The sequence below is a fragment of the Cebidichthys violaceus genome, unplaced genomic scaffold (genome assembly GCF_023349555.1).
Source record: "Cebidichthys violaceus isolate CVI_PGR_0920_01 unplaced genomic scaffold, fCebVio1.0.p SCAF_1, whole genome shotgun sequence".
NCBI classification, from domain to species: domain Eukaryota; kingdom Metazoa; phylum Chordata; class Actinopteri; order Perciformes; family Stichaeidae; genus Cebidichthys; species Cebidichthys violaceus.
The window spans coordinates 6597209-6620156 of record NW_027176262.1 but is presented as its reverse complement, the minus strand read 5'-3'; the positions used below and the strand labels follow the sequence as shown (position 1 = coordinate 6620156).

Sequence of the window (22948 nt, the reverse complement as noted above, 5' to 3'; positions counted from 1 at the left end):
CTGCATGGATTTTAGTTTTTATTGTTTTTGTGTACATCTTGTGTACAATCCTGGTTTCTAGTCAAGAGGGACTGACCACTACCAGACTCCCATACTGAACCTGACAGAATATGAACCTGTGGCAGGAATTGATTGTATCAGTGCAAAGACAGCTGGGCACATGCCCACACACAACCGAACACACAGAATTAGGGAGGGAAGCTGAGGCAGAGGGGCAGCTGTGTCCATTGTCCGGCTGGATGGGTGGAAAAACTGATCCTGCCTGGCAGCAGAAATGTCAGCTGAGCTTATGCAACAGGCAGAGTGTGTTTACTGCGTATTTATAGTCGCTAGAAGCATACACATCCATACACATGGAGCCTACATACTGGTATGCACATACATATTTAATGTATATACAGTAAACTCTATTATCACCACCACAGCAAAGAATGAATGCTGTTTTGTTAAATAAAAATTCACGTTTCATTTTACAGTTGCGTCGCGTTTCTCTCTCTCTTGCTTTGTTTTTTTGTTTTTGTCTGTTATTTTTCCTCTTTAATTTTGGCCTCTGGTGTTGAGAACAGTCACAATCTCCTTAGAGCCGCTCAGCATGTGGGCAGGTGAGTCACTGACAATAATACCAAAACGAGAGGGTGAGGATGGAGGGAGGGAGGGAGAGAGAGGTCAGTATGGGGGGTCCAGCTGGGGGTTTATGGCAGTGAGTATGGGAATCCTGCATTATGAGTAACAAACTGCTATTGATGCCTTTTACACTTTCCTTTTTTCTTTTTATACTTTTCTCACTTCCTCTTCCCTTATCTGTTTACTTACTTTTCATGCTGAACTTTTTCCATCGGCTTCATGCTCCCTGAGACTAATTAGCCATCTTTCTCTTTTATTTTTTTCCCCCACCACCCCCACATGCACTCCTTCCAGTGAGTGAATCCCTTTACAATAATCGCATATGTCTGATAATCATCCATCGGCGCACAGCATGATAGAAACACAACAAGTAGAGCAACATACCGCAGCGCAACGCTGTGCACCTTTTTTTGTGGATGAATTAAAAAAACATTAAGTGATTGAAGTTTGTGTTCACGTTGTAACCTCTCGCAAGCAATCTGCAGTGTATAAAACAACACCTCTGTGTGGTTTACTTGAATGAGAAAGCTCTCTCTATGCCATCTGACTCTATAGCAGCAATAATTATGCCAGTGATGAGTCTCCAAGCCTCAGGGACTGTGCTGCTCCTGTTTAACACCAGTGTGCTGGCCTACATTCTCCAATAAATCCCATTGTTACAATCATTGAAAATCTAGACCGGCTTTAAGCTGAAGGGTGAGAGCAAAGCAAGGAAGATAACATTATATTACATTGACTGTCTAAAATATATGGACAATTCAACATGTGCAGCGTTGCATAATTAACATTGCAGCTGTCCCAGGGCTCCTCTTTTTATCGCATTGTTCTTTTAATCATCTAAAAGGTTTTAAAAGATGAACCGACGAGATAAAACACTACTCAACTGTATTTTGTAGTTTGGCTACAGTAGAAAGTGTGAGGATGCTAATATAACGCTCCGTGCAAAGGTCTCTGTTGTGTGAATCAAACCACTAATCTTGGCAGCAGCCCCGCACTTCATCCATCAAGCTCTACTGGAACATGTGTTTTTGTTCTCCACAAGTATATTATGTTACCACACCTTTTGTCTCTGGTGCCAAGGATGAGGAAATATATATCCAACACCTGGTTAGTGAAGGGCAGTGACACGGTTGGCTCCCCATTATCGTTTCAACCAACCAACTTGCCTTCTGTGCTTTCTGTTGTAGGGGGAACATTATTTAAATGTTGCCATAGAGTGATGATTTAGAAGAAGAGAAAAACACACATGAAAGTCAGACACAGAAGATTATATTTGCAAGAATTCTAGCTTGTCGGCAACTTTCAGAATTGATTACAACATGAAGGTGTTTTTTCTTTTAAACGTAGCTGCTGCATGCTCATCAAAGTATTATTTTATTTTATTCTATAAGATTTCTGATGATTTCTTAACCAAACATAACAGAGGATTTCTGTTCCCAGCAGAGTCAAATAAAATGTGTACAATACTGTAAACCGTGTGATCCAAAGAAAGCACAAACATTAGAGAGTATGTGTGCAAATGATACCATACAAACAATAACAAACACCATCTAAAGAGAGATTTACAGTAAATTCAGTTACCTCGATCTAGTAAAGCAGAATACATGTGTTAAATTGTCTATTCATGCATAAAGACAACTAACAAAAGGAATAGTTCAAATAATCTTGTCTCTATCAAAAGCACATTAGCATTACATTTATTTGTAAGAGGAAACAAAATGCATATTTGAAGGGGGGGAAAAGGCTATTTTTAGCTCAGTTATAAAAGCCCGGGATTTCTGTTGTTACATTCTGCCCCAGTTTTTATGCAGAATCACTGGAGAGCTAAAAATCGTAGCATTTGTTCCGATTCAAACGAGAGAGAGGATATCCAGCCATCGTATGCTGTTTGGCATCCGCATCAGGGGTTCAAAGAGGAGAGCTGGCAGACAGCATGTGTGTGTGTGTGTGTGTGTGTGTGTGTGTGTGTGTGTGTGTGTGTGTGTGTGTGTGTGTGTGCGCGCGTGTGTGTGTGTGCTGATTGCATGAAGGGGACTTTTGGAGGGTTTCATCTCATGCTCACGTCTTTTCTAGGTCACAGACAATCGTTCTTTCAAGCAGAAGACCAACTCCCCGTTATAATCATGGCGTCCTTGTGATCAGACACTAATGATCAGTATTGATTCTCCAGAGGGGATCAATTGTAAAATGTGTTTTTGTTCGTGTGTGTGAGTACGGTGGTGAAGGTCGTGCTAATCTTATTGTCATTTACACAGCGTTGTCCTTTTTATTGGATCTTCCAATGAGCTCATCACTTCGGAAACATACCTATTAGACACACTCACACACTCCACATGCACCTGTCAATCTGTCAGTTGAGCCAGGAGAGGCTGTCATCGTATCTTTATGAGCCTGTAAATCAGGACCATGTGAAATGTGCATCAATCGCTAACAATGTCGCCAAGCCAACTCTTAAAAAAAACATTAGAGGCCACATCCCAAAAGACAATCTGACGTAGTATTTGACGTGGGTTTTGATTTGACAAGGGGGACCATTTGGTGAGTCATATTTGTCCTCAGTTAACAGGCTAATAAGTGCATTCACTCTTTGAAAATGCTTGAGAGGTGGAAAGTAGCATGAAGTGATTAAAACAATACTGACTTAAAATCTCCTTCTGTCAACACTACAGTTCCATGCAGCGATTGCTGTATTTTAAAGTATTACCTGGTTTTTATCAAGCTGGGTCTTATTTACAGAATTCTGGCCGTTTTGACATTGGGTCATGCTAACTTGCCTGCAAGCATGAGCTTCTTACATTTTCCAAATAATACTGAAAATCATTTCAAACACTTTGTCTTTGATTCCAAACAAAAATAAACACATTAATTAGTCCCCTGGATTAGCTACTGTAGCTAAATGCGTAGGCATTTTCTTTTGCCCCAACAAGCCACCAAACTAGCCGATTAGCTGGCTAGTTGGCTGGTACGCTAGGAAACCAATTGGTTGTTCCTACAAATCCATATATGTATGGTTATAAGTACGTTAAGGTATGCTATGGCAACCAAAAGCACTTGTGAAAGGTTAGGAAAAGGGTGCAATCATTGTTAAATTTAACAATGTCTGTAGAAGAGACATCAGTAAAAGCCAAGCTTGTTTGTAAGTGGCTAATGTAACACCTGTACCTTATATCACCTGATGAGTTACTATTAACAAAGCAAACATTTTATTTATTAAAGTAAATAGCCAATCACTTTTAAAGATAACCCTTAATGTCCAACATAAAATAATCTTGGACATTTACATTGTATTCTACGTCTGATATATTAAAAAAAAAGAGATCACACAGGACATAAAAGCTTGAGGCCGATTGAAGTTCCTGCCAGTTCCCAGCTGATTCTGAAACCATCAGCCAACTAATAATGTTCGTGACAAACAAGTTTGGATTATAGAAATCCATTTGAATTGTGACATCTTCTGCTTTGTTGCTCTACAAAATAAATGGATCCATAAGTATTTGGGAGACCTCAACATTTTGTCGCCACACTGCACTCTTGGCTCTTAATCATCCTCGTCCCTGCTTTGTTTTTCTAAATTAGAGAGTGAACAGAGCCCAAACCAGTGGGGAGCCTGTAGAATAAAGACAGAGGGAAAAGAGAGGAGAGGAGATAAGAGGGAAGGAGAAAGGCTGGACAATAGACCCATGAATGTGAAGCTTTAGGCTTTGAATGATTGGAATGGGGCACAGACGGATTAGGCATTTAGCAACAAGAAAGGAAAGTAGAGTGATGGTAAAGGAACTGGAGGGGTAACCCAATACTGAAAATATCCATGTGTGAGAAAAAAGAAGAGGAGACAGAGAAAGAGAGGAGATGGGAACACAAGATCACCGACACTTGCTGCGCTAATATTCTAACCTCCAAAAGTGGAAACGGTTGCGCACGTCACGGCCCGCTAACCAGCACCATTGGTGCCCTCATCTGTCAGTCACACAGACAAGAATCAAAACACTCCCTACCAGCCTCCATATGTTTTGTCACCATGGTGTCAGAGGATGTCAACACAGCCTAATGCGGCAAGACAGATGCTGGCTATTAGCATTGCGGCCAGATCAGGTGGCACGACTCTAGGCCTGAGGTCTTTGCGACCAGCGTGACTCCTGTGACACACAATGCTCACGAATGAAACGATAGGACAGCAGGGGGACTACTTGTCAACTGATGGTTCAGCCCAAAAATACAGCGTACCATGTGTTTTTACTGAGCAAAAAGCCTCTAATGTTTTTTTGTTATGTGTGTGTGTGTGTGTGTGTGTGTGTGTGTGTGTGTGTGTATGTAAGAGTGGGTGAGCACTGCTGGGATAAATTTGTCGATGGAGCCACATTATTTTGTGCATCAACAAGCAGCTCTGTACAAAACATTAGGAAACCTATCTGTTTGCACTGTGTCAAGTGTGGCTGCATGGGCACTATTTAATCTTTCTCTCTCTCACACACACACACACACACACACACACACACACACACACACACACATACATTCTCCCACACTAACAGGGCTTAACTGACCTGTAGGGCATGCCAGTCTTGTGCGCGACTGTGTCCTCTTTGCCCAGTCCAAACATTTTCAGGTACCAGCTGGTCTCAATCTCTCTGATCAGCGCCGCCTTGTGTCTGTGCTGGGTCCCCTGCTTCCCGGATGTGGAACCGCGCTTGGCATCCTGGCTGCGGTGGGCTTTCGTCCCGCTGAGAGAGGCCACCGAGTGTTTGCGGTGCGGGTAGTGCGGCTGGTGCCCCCCGCCGACACCCCCTCCGCTGCTCCGGGCGGCTAGCATGGCCCCAGAGGGTGCCCCCTCCCCTCAAGGGCAGAGTTCAGAGTGCAAGGGGAAGAGGAGGCGCTGCAGCGTCCCAAGTGTTTCCAAGTCCTTCTTTTGGACCGATCACTCCAGCTCAAAGTGTTGCAGGTCTAAGGAAAGCTTCTTTTGTTTGACTGTCACAACCTTTCTCTCTACATTTTGCACTTCTCAAACTCTCTACATTTGCTTTTGTTTTCAAGTCTGTTCATCCTGAGTTCTGTCTGTCTCTCTCTGTCTTTCTGTCCGTGCAGTGTGCTCTCTAGTCTCTTATAGCCTCATCCAGCCTGAAACAAGATCCTGGTTTCCTCGTCTCGTCACCACCGGCCCTGGCCTAAAAGAAGGGAGCCAAACATGCCAGGGTGTCGACAATGCATACACGCCATCACACACACACACACACACACACACACACCCTGCACAACATTTAAGAAACAAATAAGAACACACACACACACAAACTGCATAAGGGATAGACAATCCACACAAGCAAACTGTAAAGTGCAGGTACTAAAGAGAAGATACAATGAAAATACTCATAGGCACTTACACACTGGGCCTCATGTAGCAACTTTCTCTTAAATTTCCCTTGTTTTCTGTTAAGAGAAAAAGAGGAAAAGTCAACTCCAGATGCACCAAACATTCTTTACCATCCTGCTCTTACCCAGATGAGCTGAATGATGAATCCCACCTGATTATGAATTTGAGGCATGCATCAGATTGTCTATTATTAGCCTAGGAAACATCTCCTAAACACTATATAAGTGCAAGAGTTTTACGATATTCATGCATTTTTTCCCCTCAAATTAAAAAAATGTTTTGCGTTGGACCAACAATTTGGTTGACTGTGAAAACAAGAGGGTTTTTTTCTTATTTTGGTAAGAGTGGTCTCAAAAAAAAACTCTGAGAGAAGAGCAAAAAATAAGAAAACATTGATGAATCCCATAAATCAATGGGTACGAACAAAATAAGAACAAATTATGGATATGAACAAAAATAAGGGGAAATTTGTTTGTATATCGCTTCCTACATGAGGCCCATTGTTTTTTATCTCCAGGGTTGGTATCGGTGACAAACTCTATATTTATACTCCTGCAGGACCATTTCAGAGTCTTGGAGTCTTAACACCATCCCTTGTGTCATAAGACACCAGACAGAGAAACTTAGAGAAAGATTTACATCTTTGCCAGACATAACAATGTGGAAAAACAGACATTTGGCTGCAAAATATGTAAGCACAGATGCACACTATGTTAAATACTTGTAGTATTTCAGACTTAGCCAAAACAACAAAATTGATATCTGACTATTACATGTTTAATCTAGGAGGAGAGCATGAAAAGAACAGCACTGCAGCCAAGCTTTAATGTATATTTATATGTAAAGTCATAGAGAGGCTTTGTGTGGGGTTTTGTGTTTCACTCTGTTTCCATTTGTGTGTGTTTGATCTGCTGGAAGTTCAAAGGTCAAGTACACACTAACATGGAGCCTTTCTGGATTCCCTCCTAACAACTTTCAAGCAGATTTTGGATTCTTCCTCTGAACTTTTTCTGAGGGGGGGGGGGGGGCACAAAACAGCAAAGAAGCACTGCAAAGAGGGGAAAGTATATTTACTGAAGGTGAGTGGAAGGACCCAGGAGATGCAGGCATTCAATCATCGTTTGTGTGGTGGACGGGGATTGCATGCTGATGAGATGCTAATTCATGTCAGGTACTGCAGGAGAGCAAGGGGCCGATGTGGCCCTTTACCACCTGACTCAACACAAGTTTAGCCGAATACACAGAGAAGTTCAAAGTCAGTCTACAGAAGGAAGGAGAGAGGCAGTGAGAGAATTTGGACCCTTTGTGGAGTTAATTTAACATGAAAGCTGGCTAAGCAAAGGCTGGCTGACATGTCCAAACCAAAGGATGAGAGCAAGCTTTGTTGAGAGCATCATTTTAATCAAAATGTTTGAACAATTGTTTGAATTTAATGTGAGCTGATCACATACTGTTTAACTGCAAAGATGACAGAAATGTCAGTTTGTTGAAGCTCACTAAATTCACTCATTGAATTCTTTGAATGAGAGCATCCATGCAAAAATTAAATTAAACCCTTAGTTATGACACCTGTCAGCTAACAGGAAAAACAAGTATCTGCTGAGTTACAGAGGTCTCTTTCCAAATGTAAGTCTATGGGGAAAAAAGTATTTTTGGGCCCCATGGCATCACGTGAAGGACCCCGGAAATTGTAATTCCCCAGCTTGGCCACTGTGTAAAATATTCTTTAAAGCCTGGCGCTCTTCCTGGGGGCCTGACTCGCTCCCATATAGATATAAATGGCTTATTTTAAGCTAAAAAAAAAACCCATGATTCTTAGTTTCAGGAGGTTATACACTGATGAAAACATGGTTGAATACTACCGGTATAATCCATTCCTGCTAATAGATCCTCATAAATCCTACACACTGGTTCTTAAACCATGCACTTGATGGATATATTCATGATATTATGCTTAAAAGACTGAGGCTAAAGCTGCATGTTCAGCTAATGTAACTCTATCTAAGATGTTGGCTGGGGTTTCTGGAGTGTAAACTTACCCAAATCCAAAAAAGAACAGGAGCTGCTAGCATTGCTAAAACTCTGATAGCATCCATGACTGGCTTCCACACAGTGGGGAAATACAATGAAGTTGATGTGTTAGTCATTAACAAAGGTTTTAGTTAGTTAGTTTTAACTAACGTGTACGAGGATCATCTTGATATCCAAACAGAGACACGAAGGTTTGTGTCGTCAGAGGTGAACAGATCAGATCAATTATTCAGGCGGGTAATGAGACCCTGACAGCTCACTGGACACGCAGGGGCTTGGGGGGGGGCTAGGGTCAGTGCTGACTGTACACTGAAGGGACCTGTGGTCAACAACTGATTTGTATTGGAAATTTACTAGAGTTCTTTAGTTTGCTGCAGGGTTGTGCAGTGTCTTTTAAGACCATGTCACTGAAAGCTACCACTTGGGCGATACTACAATAAATACCTTGAAATATAAATATGTCACCTGGCAGAGATTTTGCCTCCATTGCATTGTTGGACATTAGTTCTGCCATAAAGCAGGACTGCTTTTGGGATTTAGAATCATAGTGATGAAGTACCTTGAATTGTGATATTTAATGCTTAACAAAAACAAAAGACATTGAGTTATTTTATCTATAACGTTTTCTCAATTGAGTTTCCAGAATATGCACTGCATACTAATTCACAAATATCATGATATGAAAGTACATATGGGGTGAAAGACGCCATGATTGTATCCATATTGCCCATCCTTACACAGGAATATTAAAACATGGGTAAGTAACATAATTATTATTAGTAGTAGTAGTAGTAGTAGTAGTAGTAGTCTCAGGATCATCAATGCCTCAGAGCTTAACACCTTTCCAGTATTAGGAGTTCATTTTCTACTATATGCAGTGTACTGACTGTGGGCTCCTTTTGATAATACGACATTTGGCACATTTAACATGACGCACACAGGCCTGCACACAGCACTTGGTCTGGATGACCTGATTGTTGTCAATCAAGGACATTCGTCACACAAAGTGAACCCAATCTGGCTTCTTTGCAATGTCTTCGTCACTAGGAGAGAAATCCTAGCATGGACAAAATACGTCATTCAAGTAAATGCAAACTGATACGCGGGCACACACACACACACACACACACACACGCAGGCCTGCGTGGTACACCCAACTCTTTCTCTGAATATGTTAGATGCTGTTTGATTAGTCTAATTACTACTGGCAGTGCAGTTGTACACCTTCAGTGGTTTGCACTATGCATTATTTGAACAAGATGCTGCATAAATTTATATGGACGAGGTTCTATCTGCCTTTAATTCTGAGATAATCAGCTTTAAAGATGACATCCATTTAGTTAACTAGTGATGAGTTAGTAAGCTGTTGAGACTGTACACATGTTAGGGAGCTAATGTGTGAGAGTTTTGACACAAAAGGTTGACACTTGACACTTGACACAAGGCCTCAATGCCTCATTATCAGTCTGGTCACTTTAAACATTTAATATCATTTCCATGCTTATATCTGGATAACCACACAGAGAATCCTTAATGAACAGAGGTCACTTACCTTTTAAGAGAAAACAAAAAAAGGTATAGTGAAAATCTTTGGACTGGTGCAGTGTATTCTGCTCCCAGACCAAAAGAATAGACTTAAAAAGTAGACAGTGTGAGATTGAAGGAGTTACAGATACCGAGTGGGTGTATAATTAGTCTGAGAGCCAGATAGTGAATGAATGTTAAGGATGGCCTTGAGAGCAGGAAATTTGGTGGAATCAGAGAGGTAAAACAAAGAAACAAACACAACCAGAGAGATGCCCAACAATGTGAAGCAAAAGAGAACAGCTGCTTCAGTGAGAACTAAAACTAAAAGTTAACAGAAAAATCTGTGCATCTGTGGAAAATGAATTGGTCTTGAGAGCAGAGAATTTATCCCCATGGATCAGACATTATCAAAGAATCCACACAAACACAGACGTAGTGATTCATCACGAGCTCAAAGCATCAGAGTGGCAGAGTTCAAAGTATAATTTTAACATCCACAGTGACATTTACAGTAAACTACCTGTGATACAGTTATGACCAAGCACTTAGGAGTGGAATTAATTACAGATATGTGACAAATTAAAAAGGGAAATAAATATAAAAACTGACTAAATAAGTGGAGAAAAATAAGATAATTGATAAAGTAACCCCCAAAGTTTGCGACACAGGAGTTTCAATAAAGATAAACAGTCTGTATGGTTTTTCCGGGTTATTTATTTAAAAAAATGTTTTATTAAAAAACAAAAGGACAGACAGTTGTAGTATGGCATGAAAGCCAAACACCGACTGATGGAACGCTGGAAATATTCTCCATGCATCCATCCATTGTCTTCCATCCGGAGCCGAGTCACAGGGACAGCAGAGCATTCCAGGCGTCACTCTCCTCAGCAACGTTTTCCAGCTCTTCCTGGAGAACCCCAAGGTCTTACCAGGCCAGACAAGATAAAAATGATCTCTCCAGCGTGTGTTTGTTCTACCCCGGGGCCTGGAAAACCTCTGGCAGTCTGATCAGATGCCTGAACTACCTCTGCTGACCCCCTTCTACATGAAGGATCAGCAGCTCTACTCCAAGCGCCTCGCGCCATGTCAAAGGCTGAGCCCAGCCGAAAAAAGCTCCTTTCAGCCAGGAGTATTATAGAAATATCACAAACCAAAATACTCACTAAATAAAAAAACACAACAAATTTGAGGCCACCAGCTGAAACCAAAGGGATACAGGAGTGAAACCCTATAAAACTATTTCAAAACAACCCTAAAATAAACCCACTCTATCACAATGATTAAACAGTACAACACATCAAGGTGCTTGCACCCCTCCCCTACCTAAACAACAAAAACACCAAAATAGTGCTGAAACATCATTAATGATTTTTTAAGCCACATGTACAGAGCAACAGTCTAAACCAGATGGAGTGCGCACACAAATCACCACGGTCTGAGCATAAGGGCAGCCTGCAGTGTTTACACCTGCTGCCCATTAGTCTATCTATGAGTGTGTGCCTCTCACCTGATTGGCTAATCTGGCATGGATGGTACAGTCTGTATAATATTGTGAATAATGTGTTATCACCTTCATGGCTAAAAGACCTCAACCCAGCTGAGCTCCTGTGGGAGATTTTGGAGTGTCATGTTAGACAGCCCTCTCCACGCCCAGTATCATCATACTAAATGAGGGAATATCCGTATGAAGAACGGCGCTCATCCTTCCAGTGGAGTTTAAGTTTGACTTCTCTGAAAAAATACAGGTTTAAAAAAATGCTGCCAAGGAACATAAAGCTGTTCTGTAGACTTGGGGTTGCCAAACACCTCACAGAGACACCCTGATCTTATTACTGATCTATGGTTAGACTCACTGTAGCAGCATCAGCATCAGTTAGCATCTCCCTCTGCTGGTGTATGTACATTTTTACAGGTTGGCTTTTATGTGATGTCGTCACTTTAATGTTTTATTTTTACTTGTTGATTTTACTAAATTATTTTACTAAATTATTTTATTTAATTTTTTCTATTTCTTATTTTATTTTTATCGTATTGACAGTTTTTTTCTGTTGTTATTATTGCCTAACTTTTGCTGCTTTGTCTGTCAAAGCACTTTGTAAACTTTTTTTTTAAAGGTGCTATATAAATAAAGTTATTCATTCATTCATTCATTCATCTTCGTCTGCTTATCCGGGATCGGGTCGCGGGGGCAACAGCTCCAGCTGGGGACCCCAAACTTCCCTTTCCCGGGCCACATCAGCCAGCTCTGACTGGGGGATCCCGAGGCGCTCCCAGGCCAGTTTGGAGATATAGTCCCTCCACCTGGTCCTGGGCCTCCCTCGGGGTCTCCTCCCAGCTGGTCGTGCCTGGAACACCTCCCTAGGGAGGCGCCCAGGTGGCATCCTCACCAGATGCCCGAACCACCTCAACTGGCTCCGTTCCACGCAAAGAAGCAGCGGCTCTACTCCGAGTCCCTCACGGATGACCGAACTTCTCACCCTATCTCTAAGGGAGATGCCAGCCACCCTCCTGAGGAAACCCATTTTGGCCGCTTGTACCCGCGATCTAATTCTTTCGGTCATGACCCAGTCCACATGACCATAGGTGAGGGTAGGAACGAAGATTGCCCGGTAGATAGAGAGCTTTGCCTTGCGGCTCAGCTCTGTTTTCGTCACAACGGTGCGGTAGAGCGACTGCAATACCGCCCCAGCTGCTCCGATTCTCCAGCCAATCTCACGTTCCATTGTTCCCTCACTCGCGAACAAGACCCCGAGGTACTTGAACTCCTTCACTTGGGGTAAGGACTCATTCCCTACCCGGAGTGGGCAATCCACCGGTTTCCTGCTGAGAACCATGGCCTCAGATTTAGAGGTGCTGATCCTCATCCCAACCGCTTCACAGTCGGCTGCGAACCGATCCAGTGAGTGCTGGAGGTCACAGCCCGATGAAGACATCAGGACCACATCATCTGCAAAAAGCAGCGATGCAATCCTCAGCCCACCGAACTGTAAAAACTCCTCCCCACGACTCCGCCTCGATATCCTGTCCATGAATACCACAAACAGGATTGGTGACAAAGCGCAGCCCTGGCGGAGGCCAACCCTCACCGGAAATGAGTCCGACTTACTACAGAGAACCCGGACACAGCTCTCGCTTTGGGCGTACAGGGATTGGATGGCCCCCAGAAGTGGCCCCCTCACCCCATACTCCCGCAGCACCTCCCACAGTATCTCCCGGGGGACCCGGTCATACGCCTTCTCCAGGTCCACAAAACACATGTAGACCGGATGGGCGTATATAAATAAAGTTATTATTATTATTATTATTATTATATGTTGTCGACTCACTAATTCTATTTCAGCCTTGAAATAAAGCTTTAAAACACATACATACAACAAACCCATACACACACACACACACACACACACACACACACTAAACTCTTTTAATAATTTTGAGTGACTAACACTGCACCCACCCACACACACACTACAATGATTAATCACAAGACCACCGCGTGTTGATGATTAGCGAGGCTCCTCTCTGCATCTCTTGAGAGTTTCTGTCTCCAGCGATTAAAAGTTGATAAATTTAGTTAACACAGTACACGTCTGTGAAGTTGGCTGCACGGTTACTTGGAATGGAAACAAATGACATTAGCTCTTTGGCTCATTTGGATTGTGTCACCCTCACTTAGTTCTTTATCAATCACATGGAGACCGAGGAAGATAAACAAAAGACTCAAAGTCCTTCAGGAGTAGGAAGTGGATGAGAATGTGTCGAAATGAATCACTGAAGTTGTCTAGAATCAACGCAGGCTAATTTAAGAGCACAGTGTTCCTTAAACTGTACAGAAGGAAAAACCCAACTTGTGCTGACGAGTGTGTGTGATGCTTTACACAAATTGAAAATAGATACAGTTACATTTTCTTTGTATCGCTATGTTGCACTTGGATCTGCAATATGAAACATGAAGATAACAAAACACAGGAAATCACAAGGTAAATTGTTGACTTCATATAATAAAGGACTCCTGCAAGTTAACATGAGTGCATGCACGAACACACACACACACACACACACACACACACACATGCAGTGATGCACATGCATACACACTTTGATTTAGCACTACTGTTCCTGTCCACTCTCGTCAGCTGGCAATAAATTATAAACACATTCCTTCACCACTCCGTCACCCGGAGGATGTATTACCGTCCACGGTGACAGCTTTGGTTGGTCTTCACAGCTTCAAAGATTCCTGGAAGGCCACGTGCTCATGAGCAACACTAACAGCAATACACACACACACACACACACACACACACACACACACACACACACAGACTGGTGGAGAAAAGCCACCCGCATCTACACAAAACAGCATCCCAACCACTCAAACACACATGACAGGATAATAGGGTCAATGGATTATGCGTGATGCATGAAACATCACAAGATATTGCTTCATTGTCTTTTGCAATGTGAGGGTAACAAAGGTCACCATAATGTATGAGACAGTCAACACACCCACACAGATTATCTTTGTCTTCATATTGTTCAGTAGAGGATATCTTTTCTTTAAGGTTTTGTCTGCTTTCCTCTCTTCTTGTCATCTTTTCAACACTGAGTCATCTATCACACGTATTCCAGCATAATTAACTTCTCTCCAGCTAAAAAGTATTTAAAAACTTCAAAGTTTCATGAAGCCTCATATTTCCTTTCATCTTCTCATCCCTTTCTAAGCTCTGTGGGAAACAGCAGAAGAGTGAGAAGTCTTTATATCAAAAGTCTCTGCAACTTGTCTTACTTGCCTCCATGCTAGGTCTGCTAAGCTAACATAAGGTGTTAGCATGCCAACCAGCACTGCTCGTCATACAGTAATGTTGAAACATATGCCGTTATCTGTTCCTCTTGTGACCTGATTATCTTAGAGCTGTGCTAATAGCTTTTCTTTTTTGCCTCTTGGGGTTAGCTAAACAAGCTGGCATCAACATCTGACATATTATCACCATATAAAGTTATTATAGTGAACATGTTAGCAAACAGTTGCTATATTATTCATTTGGAGTCCACCTGGTGAATATAAGTCAAATATTTACAACACTAGCTCGGTTTTGGAATGAATATCTGTCTCTTTAGCAGCTAAACTCTCCACAATGTTCACTAGCTAGTTGTTAATGCTAACTCTGTCTGTTGTTTGAAGCTGGACAGGTAGCCAATGTTTGTATGTATTTGATCTTTTTCATTAGAAACAGGAGCCTGCAGGGGCTGGAAAAAATACTGATAAGACCACTGAGACTGAACAAAAACAGTAAAGTTGTGGGCCCTAAAATCGTAACCATGAGCTAAATGTTGAATGCGTATGGGAACTGCAGAGACAGGTGACACTGTAACTATCTGTAGGTTTGTCACTTTGAGGGACGCCTTTAACATTAAAGTCATTTGATCTATTGTTGATACAAAAATATAATAATATATATAAAATATTAGTGCAGCTTTAAATAAGTCCCCTTGAAGCACTGCTCATTGAACACTTTGCTTATTTTTTATTTATTTATCTGACGGCCCTCTAGTGGCCATAAAGATGCGTGGCGATGTTCAGAGACAAAATCCTGAAACAAGAATATTCCCTGCAGTCCTACTTAATTGTGAGAGGACAATAACTACATGTTGGAGTTGACAGTTATTCAGTTCAAAGTAATTTATTGACTGGATGTTTAACAATATTTGACAGTCAGTAAAAGAAGTGCCCAAAAATGAGCATACAATGAACTTATTGCTTCAACAAGAAATAACACGTATTACAGTGACGTGTGTCTGATATATGTCTAATATGTTAGGAAATGCATTATGCTAACAGAGTTACACTAGTTTGTATCACATTGACAGGTTATTATGCTGTTATGCAAATATTTCAATGAGAACAACGAAAGCTAAATCCAGTATGTTTATAAATTGTCAAATGTGTTTAAAATGTATTAGTACAACAGTACAATATCTGAGGTAAAACGTTGCCTTTATTGCAATTATGTTACACAACTGAAACAACAGCAATTTGATAGTAAGAGTCTGAACTTGTTAAAGTATATTTTAGCATGACTCATAGTAAAGCAAGTAAAGTCAATATTATATTGTGTGTTAAAAATGTCCTGCGTTTGACATTTGTATCAGGACCGTAATTTTTTCGGAAATAGCAGTGTTGTTGAAAATGCATTTTATTTTTTTAGATATTAAGTAATTGTTGAGGTAGCAGTTTTCTATCCTCGTGGATTTTGCAAATTGAAATCAAATTTAATATATCATATCTAATGCAGGTGATTGGACACTTGACTTTGGCTTGACAAACAGTGTAAAGATAAATATCTTGTTCAAAATATATTTTGCCAATTGGACAAACATGATGATTGTAAAATATATGTGAATAACAAGACTAGGGACCCTAATCAGCTGGACCAGTTGCCTACTGAGCCAATTAATTATTATTTCACGATGTCTGTTTAGTTCTCAGTGCAGCTCCACTAATCATCAATAGCAGTGGATGCAATCGTAGCATTGACCTCAGTAGCAGTTGTTACGAATGAAGCCGAGGTCCCGGTTGAGGTCCCATCGCGTGGTTTTGCACGGGGCCTCATCATCTCCTCTCTGTTGCGCTCAGGTTTGACCAAAAGAATGTAACACTTGGGCAAGAAGATGCAGCTCAGCAGGCCAAAGCTGGAAGCCAAGATGGCAAAAATCTGGACGGCAACCATGAACTTGCCGCGTGTGCTGAGGTACGCTGGGACAAAGGAGATCCACACGATGAAGAAGACGAGCATGCCGAAGGTCACACACTTCGCCTCACTGGAAGACAGAGGAAGAAACATGCTGCTTTAGTGTCAAAAGAAATGTTCTGTACACCAAAATGTCTGAATAAGAGAGAGAGGAACAAGTGGAAATTGAATTACAGAAGTAATATAGCACACATGTTTTGACTTCTCACAGATTAAAACCAGTGCTTTTCTGTGTTTCCTGCGAGAAGAAGATGAGGAAGTGTTAACAGAAATACATAATCCCTCTTAACATGTTACGTTACAATACAATGTCAAATATCAACTACATTGCAACTCTGTTTACTACTGAAACCTTGTGTGTTTCCTACCTGAAGTGGTCCTCCAGTTTTCGGGCTATGAAAGCAAAAATGAAGGCCAGCAGAGCCAGCAGGATGTCATAGGCGAAGATACAACAGATGAAGACCACAGAGCCTTCGTCACACTCCAGAATGATCTTTATATTCTGGGCAGAGGTGTTTTCAATGGGGTGTGGAGGGATGATGATGAGCCACACTGTGCACGCTACAGCCTGGGTAGAAGGATGTGAGATATAATACAGGATCAGGTCAGAGTAAAGATGCTTCACATCCTTTCTTCCTGTATTTATTGTATCTACCTGTATTAAAGTTGCCACAGCAGCTATCGCCCTCTGGTGGGCACAGGTGAGACTGTCAACTTCAGGGTTAGCACAGGCATTGGCGTCACCGTTTATGAAAGTGTTGGTGAAGATGACATCAGGACTGCCGCCGTTGGCTGCTGCTTCAGCTGCAGCCAACTTTGCAGCTTTGGCAGCTGCTTTGGCTTTGATCCGGGCCGCTTTCAGAGCCTGAGCTCTCAGCATCAGCACTGCTGTCTTACCTGAATCACAGAGCAGTTAGTAGATAGATAGACTGTGTATATATACTCATATATATACACACACACAACAGTGCAGTGGACTCACCCATGATAGAGGAAAGGCAGAGAGCAAAGCCCAGAGCCAGGGCTACTTGACTGGTCATGCAGCTCCAGTGCTGAGGCTGTCCGAGGAAGACGATGGAGCAGAGGAAGGTCACCACCAGCGAGAAGAGCAGCGAGAAACTCAACAGAGCATCATTGGCTTTCACCAGAGGGGTGCCAATGTGCGCAACAAACACCACCTGGAAAAAGAAGAACAGTGAAATCACATCATTTGGGGGTATTTGGCTCCTTACTCTCTGCAACAAGGGATCTGTTGGCTTCACCGGGAGGTGTGTCTCACCCCGACACCGATGGTGAGTAGAGCTCCGAAGGCCGAGATGACGATGAGAGTGATCCCCAGCGGCTCTCCAAAGGCTAGGAACTCAATGATTTTTGGTATACAGGTGTCATGAGCTTCATTGGACCACTCTTCATAACTGCACAGGATACATGCACGAGCATCTGCCAGAGAGGGAGGAACTCGGACTTAGTCTGGAAACAGCTCAGAAATTAAGAGCAAGAGGCCCAGCAGATACAAGTGGCCTCTAAAACATGACAGAAGACATTCCTGATATAGCACCATTTCAGTGTGACGTGTCAATGAATATGAGTGTAAAATGATGGAGGTTTTTGCTTTTGTAGTGTCTAATTTGTTGAAGGGGATTCAGATGGGTTTTGTAGACGCCATGCTTAGTTTTGCAGCATATTCCATCTTTGTTAGGTGAAATTAACATAGCTTCCTCACTGTGGTAATTTGCATATTTTCAATAATGCACGTTAAAGCAATTAACCAATTATAGCTTTGTAAAGCATACACCAGTATGCCACAGCTGAATTGAATTTAAGACAAGCAAGCAAGTTGAGTAGTTTCAGGCTATTAAATGAAGTAAAAACAGATATGTTTTCTTGTCTTGAATGTGTTTGTGAAAAAAATGTGTTTGATTAAAATAAAAGTAACTTTATTCACTCAGGTTTATATTTCAGTAAAAGTTCATGTCAATAAGGTACATTTTAGAAGCTGTATACTGACCAGTTGAGTTGCTGATCTCTCCATCAGCACACGGGATACAGTCAAAGCAGCACACTGGCTCTCCCTGTCGGATTCCCTTCCTGGTGCCCGGCTGGCAGTTCTCACTGCACACTGACCGAGGAGGCTGCAACACACACACACACACACACACACACACACACAGATTTATACAGACACACATGCATGTGACACTAATCCTAATCTGGAAGAGTGAAACTCTGTCTTGATCAACATGCTGCTGACCTCCAACATTTCATTGTTCCACACAATGGAGTCATTCGTGATGGTCATCCTGTCCTCTGGAGCTGCTGAGCCATTGTAGCTTCCCACAGTGATGTAGGATATCTCCCCCTGACTGTTGACCTGCCAGTTAATGATGTCGTAGACGCCTTCCACGTCTCCGTCCTCAAAGTAGATCTCTTCGTCCGTGTGCGGCACTTTAAAGCGCACGTTCTTCAGGTAGTACATCAGCTAAGGGAGAGAACGATGGAGCCACGTCTGAGTGAAACACATGCACGTAAAAACAGTTGTACTCTCTCACACACACACACACACACACACACACACACACACACACGGGCTTACCTGCCATGGCTCAAAGTTGGTGATATCAGCACAGCTTTTCCCGACGAATGGCCCCTGTCCCTCTTCACAGTGCTCCAGGTTGTGCAAGGCGTGGGCCACAGAGTACACAGCTTTGTACACACTGTGGGGAGACATCTTCATCATCATTGTCATCATCATCATCACCATTATCAATCACACCTTCATAGCACATCAGTGTGATTGTATCCTTAAAGGGTTTGTTCACAAAAATTGCTAAAAGAAAACAATATTTTTCACTTCATAGTTCTATGTGGTGTTGCAGATAGTTTAGTGAAGTTTTGTTTGCTGCCACTGAAACACAGTGAATGTCCTTATTAATCTGGAACTACTTTCTATCAAAGAAACACCTGCATTACGTGTGTATTCTGTGTACCCAGGACAGTGTTTCTGGAGTGATACTTGAGTTTCAGAGGCAGGTATCTCAAAATCTCTATGGCCTGGTGCTACTTTTTGCAATTTGGGTGTACTGACCCTTTAATGGTGGAGGCAATAGGTGTTGTAGAGGCGATTCCAGTAGCATGAAGGTAAAAATCATTCTTACTTGTAGCAGCAATATGTGCAGTGAGAACTGACCTGTAAGTGATTCGTAACTGGGAAACATCAGAGTAGGTGTTACTGAGCTGTGCCAGAGACTCGCCGCCCGTACACAGCCCGTCAGGAACCCCCCTCACTGCCTTGGACAGCGTGCCGTTGACCTCCTTGGCCCTCTGTTTGGCCTGCCTCACCGCTTTGCCATAGTCCAATGTGCAGTTAAACAACTACAAGACAAAAAACAAGGTCGCAAACTTTCTAGATTTCTGTATGACTTTTAGAGTTGCCACTGAATGTTCATCGTCATTTTGTCTCAATCAGATTTTGCATGTGGTTAATAGATGAACAGATATGGCGACAGTCTGGCCAATTAGAGAGCTTAATAAACGCACGTTTTCCCAGAATTCCTCTGTGAGCAGGTTAGAATAGGGGTCCAAATCCAGTAGATGGCGTTGAAGACCCGGGATATCAGCCCTTTTGACCCCAAAGCCCAGGGTACCACCGAGCACCGAGTTCACCTGGGTAAAAACACGCACATCGTCAACTTCAGCTCAAATTGTGTTTCAAAGCCTGTGGAGCATCTGCTTCATGTCTGTTCATTCAATCAATCAATGAGCTTTGACCCTCAGTCATCACTGCACTGAGCACTCACCCCAGGCTGGTTGATGAGAGCGGAGGTGACCCAGGCCTCGCTGGCGATCCAGGTGCGGTTGGTCACGTTGTGCCGGAGCAGCTCGAGGATCAGAGGACTGAGGTCCACGTCTGACGAGAAGACCACAATGATCTTGGATGTGGCCTTAACTACGGTTTCAGCAATACGCTGGATGGCCTCTGGGGAACTCACCTGAAGTTTAAAAAAAAAATTTCAACAGGAATAAATTGTAATACATCTCTAGAGAAGACCGGCATGACTGTGTGTGATCAAAACCACAGGAGGGCCAGTGAAATATTGACTGAAGAGATGTTACCTTGGGCAAGGTCTCAGAGAAGGCGATGCAGACACCAGCTTCCTCAACCTGCTCCTTGAAGGCTTTGATGCCATACTTGCCGTAATCATCATCGGCAGCTATGGTGCCCACCCAAGTCCAGCCGAAGTGCAGCACCAGCTGGGCGATAGCTGTGGACTGGTGCTTGTCATTGGGAATGGTCCTGAGGAAGGTGGGGAACTGGAACTTACTTTCCAGGGCGGAGCAAGTGGAAGAATAGCTGACCTAAAGATGACAGAGGAGAGGACACGAACATTACACTTGTTCTCTCTATTTGTTCATCTTCCTTGTCTTCATCTAACTCACCACTGGCCTACCTGTGGGAAGTGATAAAGCCCAAGTATCCTCGCCGTGGCAATGGACAGATCGGAGCCCCCAGCGCCCACCAGAGCAGCCAGGGGCGCCCCAGTCCCGCAGCGGTAGTTGGGCACGGCCTCGTCTTGGCCCGTCAGGTAGGTGAGGGTGCCCTCCACCGCCTTGGAGATGGTGAAGCAGGAGTCGTAGATGACGTAGCCCAGGTCGGTGTTGGGCAACAGGTCCTGCTTCTCGTTAATTTCGTTGATGGCAAACAGCATGGTCTGGGTCCAGCGGAAGGTACGGAAGTTAAACCTGGAGGACGATGGGAGAGGGATGAGATAACAGTACACACTTTGCAAAAGCTAAGAAAAACTTTATGACTGGAAGATATGCAAAAACTATTTTAGTCTTTTGAAAGTTATTACCTAAATTAGCCACAAGAGGACAGTTTGCAGACTTGCTGATTATTGTTGCATACTACAGTGTAAAGGCCTGTCTCCATGATAATATGGGCTACTGAGGCTAATTGGCCCCCAGAGGTGCTGCCCAGCGCTTTCTTGATTTCTATAATAAAACCATCAGGTTAAGAGTTCTCACAAGCACACTGCGAGGTTGAAACATATACTCAAGTAAAAATAAATCTCATTTAGGGGCTAAATTATGAAATAATGTCACTTAATAAGGCTTTTGAGATTACCTAAGAATCTATTTAAGCAAAAGGCCAATACAAAAGACAAATGAGAAGCTCAACTCACCCCTCACACCCTGAGGAGACCGGCAACCTTGACGTGTTGCCATCGCTGGAAGCTATACGCATGTGAACAGGAAACATCCCCCCAACGACAACCTTCTTCTTCTCTACATCCTTGTAGCCGCTCAGGTTGAACTTGGCCTTCAGCTTGCATGTGGACTCTGCTGAAGATGATCTGTACAAGTACAAAAATGCACATAATCCAAGCAAAAAGCGACCGATTTCCATGCTATGTGGGCGAAGAAAGGAGTCAAGAGAGCTCTCGCTGTGGCAGACAGAACAGTGTGACAGGTGTCTTGTCTGCTCTCAAGGGAGATGTGCTGCACAGGGAAACCTGAGAACTAACGTGAAGAGGAGGGCACTGGATGAGGACATTTTCATCTTCATTGAAACATAGCCAAGAAGGACTTAGTTCATTTTAGATGATTTTATTAATTATTAAATAATCATTAACGGTGTATAAAATTATGTTTGCTTAAAAAAGTTTTACTTTTTTTTTACAAACTGGACCCTGGACCACAAAACGTGCACAAACACACAAAAAAAATCCCATCCCATAATTTAATTTCTCTTTGTTTCATCCTGTAAAGACAAATCAGTTTATCTGTCTGCACACGGGTCAGCTGTGGAGGATAAACTGCCACAGGCCACACGTTAATTGGCAGCCGCATGTGGTAACTTGTACAGTCTTTACGCAACTTAACAGCACGGCTACTGTTCCAAAGCCATGCCTCGTCCCCTGAGTGTGGGTCTGCGTGTGTGTTGATGGATGACTGAACTTGTCTGCACTTGTCTCTCAGTCAGCGGGGAGAAACACACACCTGAACCCCGGCACACAGAGGGACCTCTGCTGGGTAACAGCACACAAATAAGCTAGTCTAAACTTCTCTCAACAATATGGCTGTTTACATGGATTTAATTGAAAGGGAAGGGAACACAGAAAGCAGGAATCTGAAGGAGGATATTTTCATATAGTTGCTGATGATCAACGTTGACCTACAGGGTGTGTGTGTGTGTGTGTGTGTGTGTGTCTGTGTGTGTGTGTGTGTGTGTGTGTGTGTGTGTGTGTGATTGGGCCCTTGTGATCTCTCTCAGGCACGTGAGAGACATCTGACCGATACTGATGTGTGCTGCAAGAAATCAATTATGTGCGGTAATTCACGAAAAACGCTAATGTAATTATTTTAAAGGCCGGTTCCAGGCGGACATTTGCAAAGAGGCACATGATTAAATGGACAAAGGGTCTTCCACTTTTCTATTCTACTTTTTGTAGCTTTTGAATAACTAGTCCTACACTAATAAAGTTAAGCAGAATACATTCACTTGCTTCCAGTGCTAAAGAAAACTGTACTTCTGTATTCTGGCTGTGATTTAGTTGATATATAATGCACAAGGCTGCATTGGAAGCATGTGGAATAATTTCAACCCCGTTTAACAGGGGAGTGAGGTTAACACAAACTTCATTTA

The 22948-nt window shown here is 42.7% G+C and overlaps 1 protein-coding gene across 1 annotated transcript; it reads right to left on the bottom strand.

The window, feature by feature from the left end:
- Positions 1–16050: 16050 nt before the first annotated feature.
- vmn2r1 (vomeronasal 2, receptor 1) lies at positions 16051–21562 on the bottom strand. Its single transcript, XM_068714850.1, has 14 exons — positions 21486–21562; positions 20751–21042; positions 20416–20658; positions 20100–20291; positions 19840–19965; positions 19490–19674; positions 18896–19016; positions 18554–18781; positions 18311–18434; positions 17582–17742; positions 17285–17480; positions 16958–17199; positions 16671–16870; positions 16051–16372 (listed from the first exon to the last, which is right to left on the bottom strand). The coding sequence occupies exons 1-14, from the start codon at positions 21560–21562 to the stop codon at positions 16051–16053; spliced, it is 2709 nt and encodes a 902-aa protein (XP_068570951.1).
- Positions 21563–22948: the final 1386 nt, after the last annotated feature.

Bases quoted from the DNA above. Each gene is read 5' to 3' on its own strand.
- vmn2r1 (XM_068714850.1), bottom strand. From the start codon at position 21,562: ATGTTTCCTGTTCACATGCGTATAGCTTCCAGCGATGGCAACACGTCA. The intron at 19,966-20,099 runs GTGAGTGCTCAG...GTTTTTACCCAG, and splicing joins CTCTCATCAACCAGCCTGGG to GTGAACTCGGTGCTCGGTGG. The intron at 17,200-17,284 runs GTGAGTCCACTG...TCTGTGATTCAG, and splicing joins CTGCCTTTCCTCTATCATGG to GTAAGACAGCAGTGCTGATG.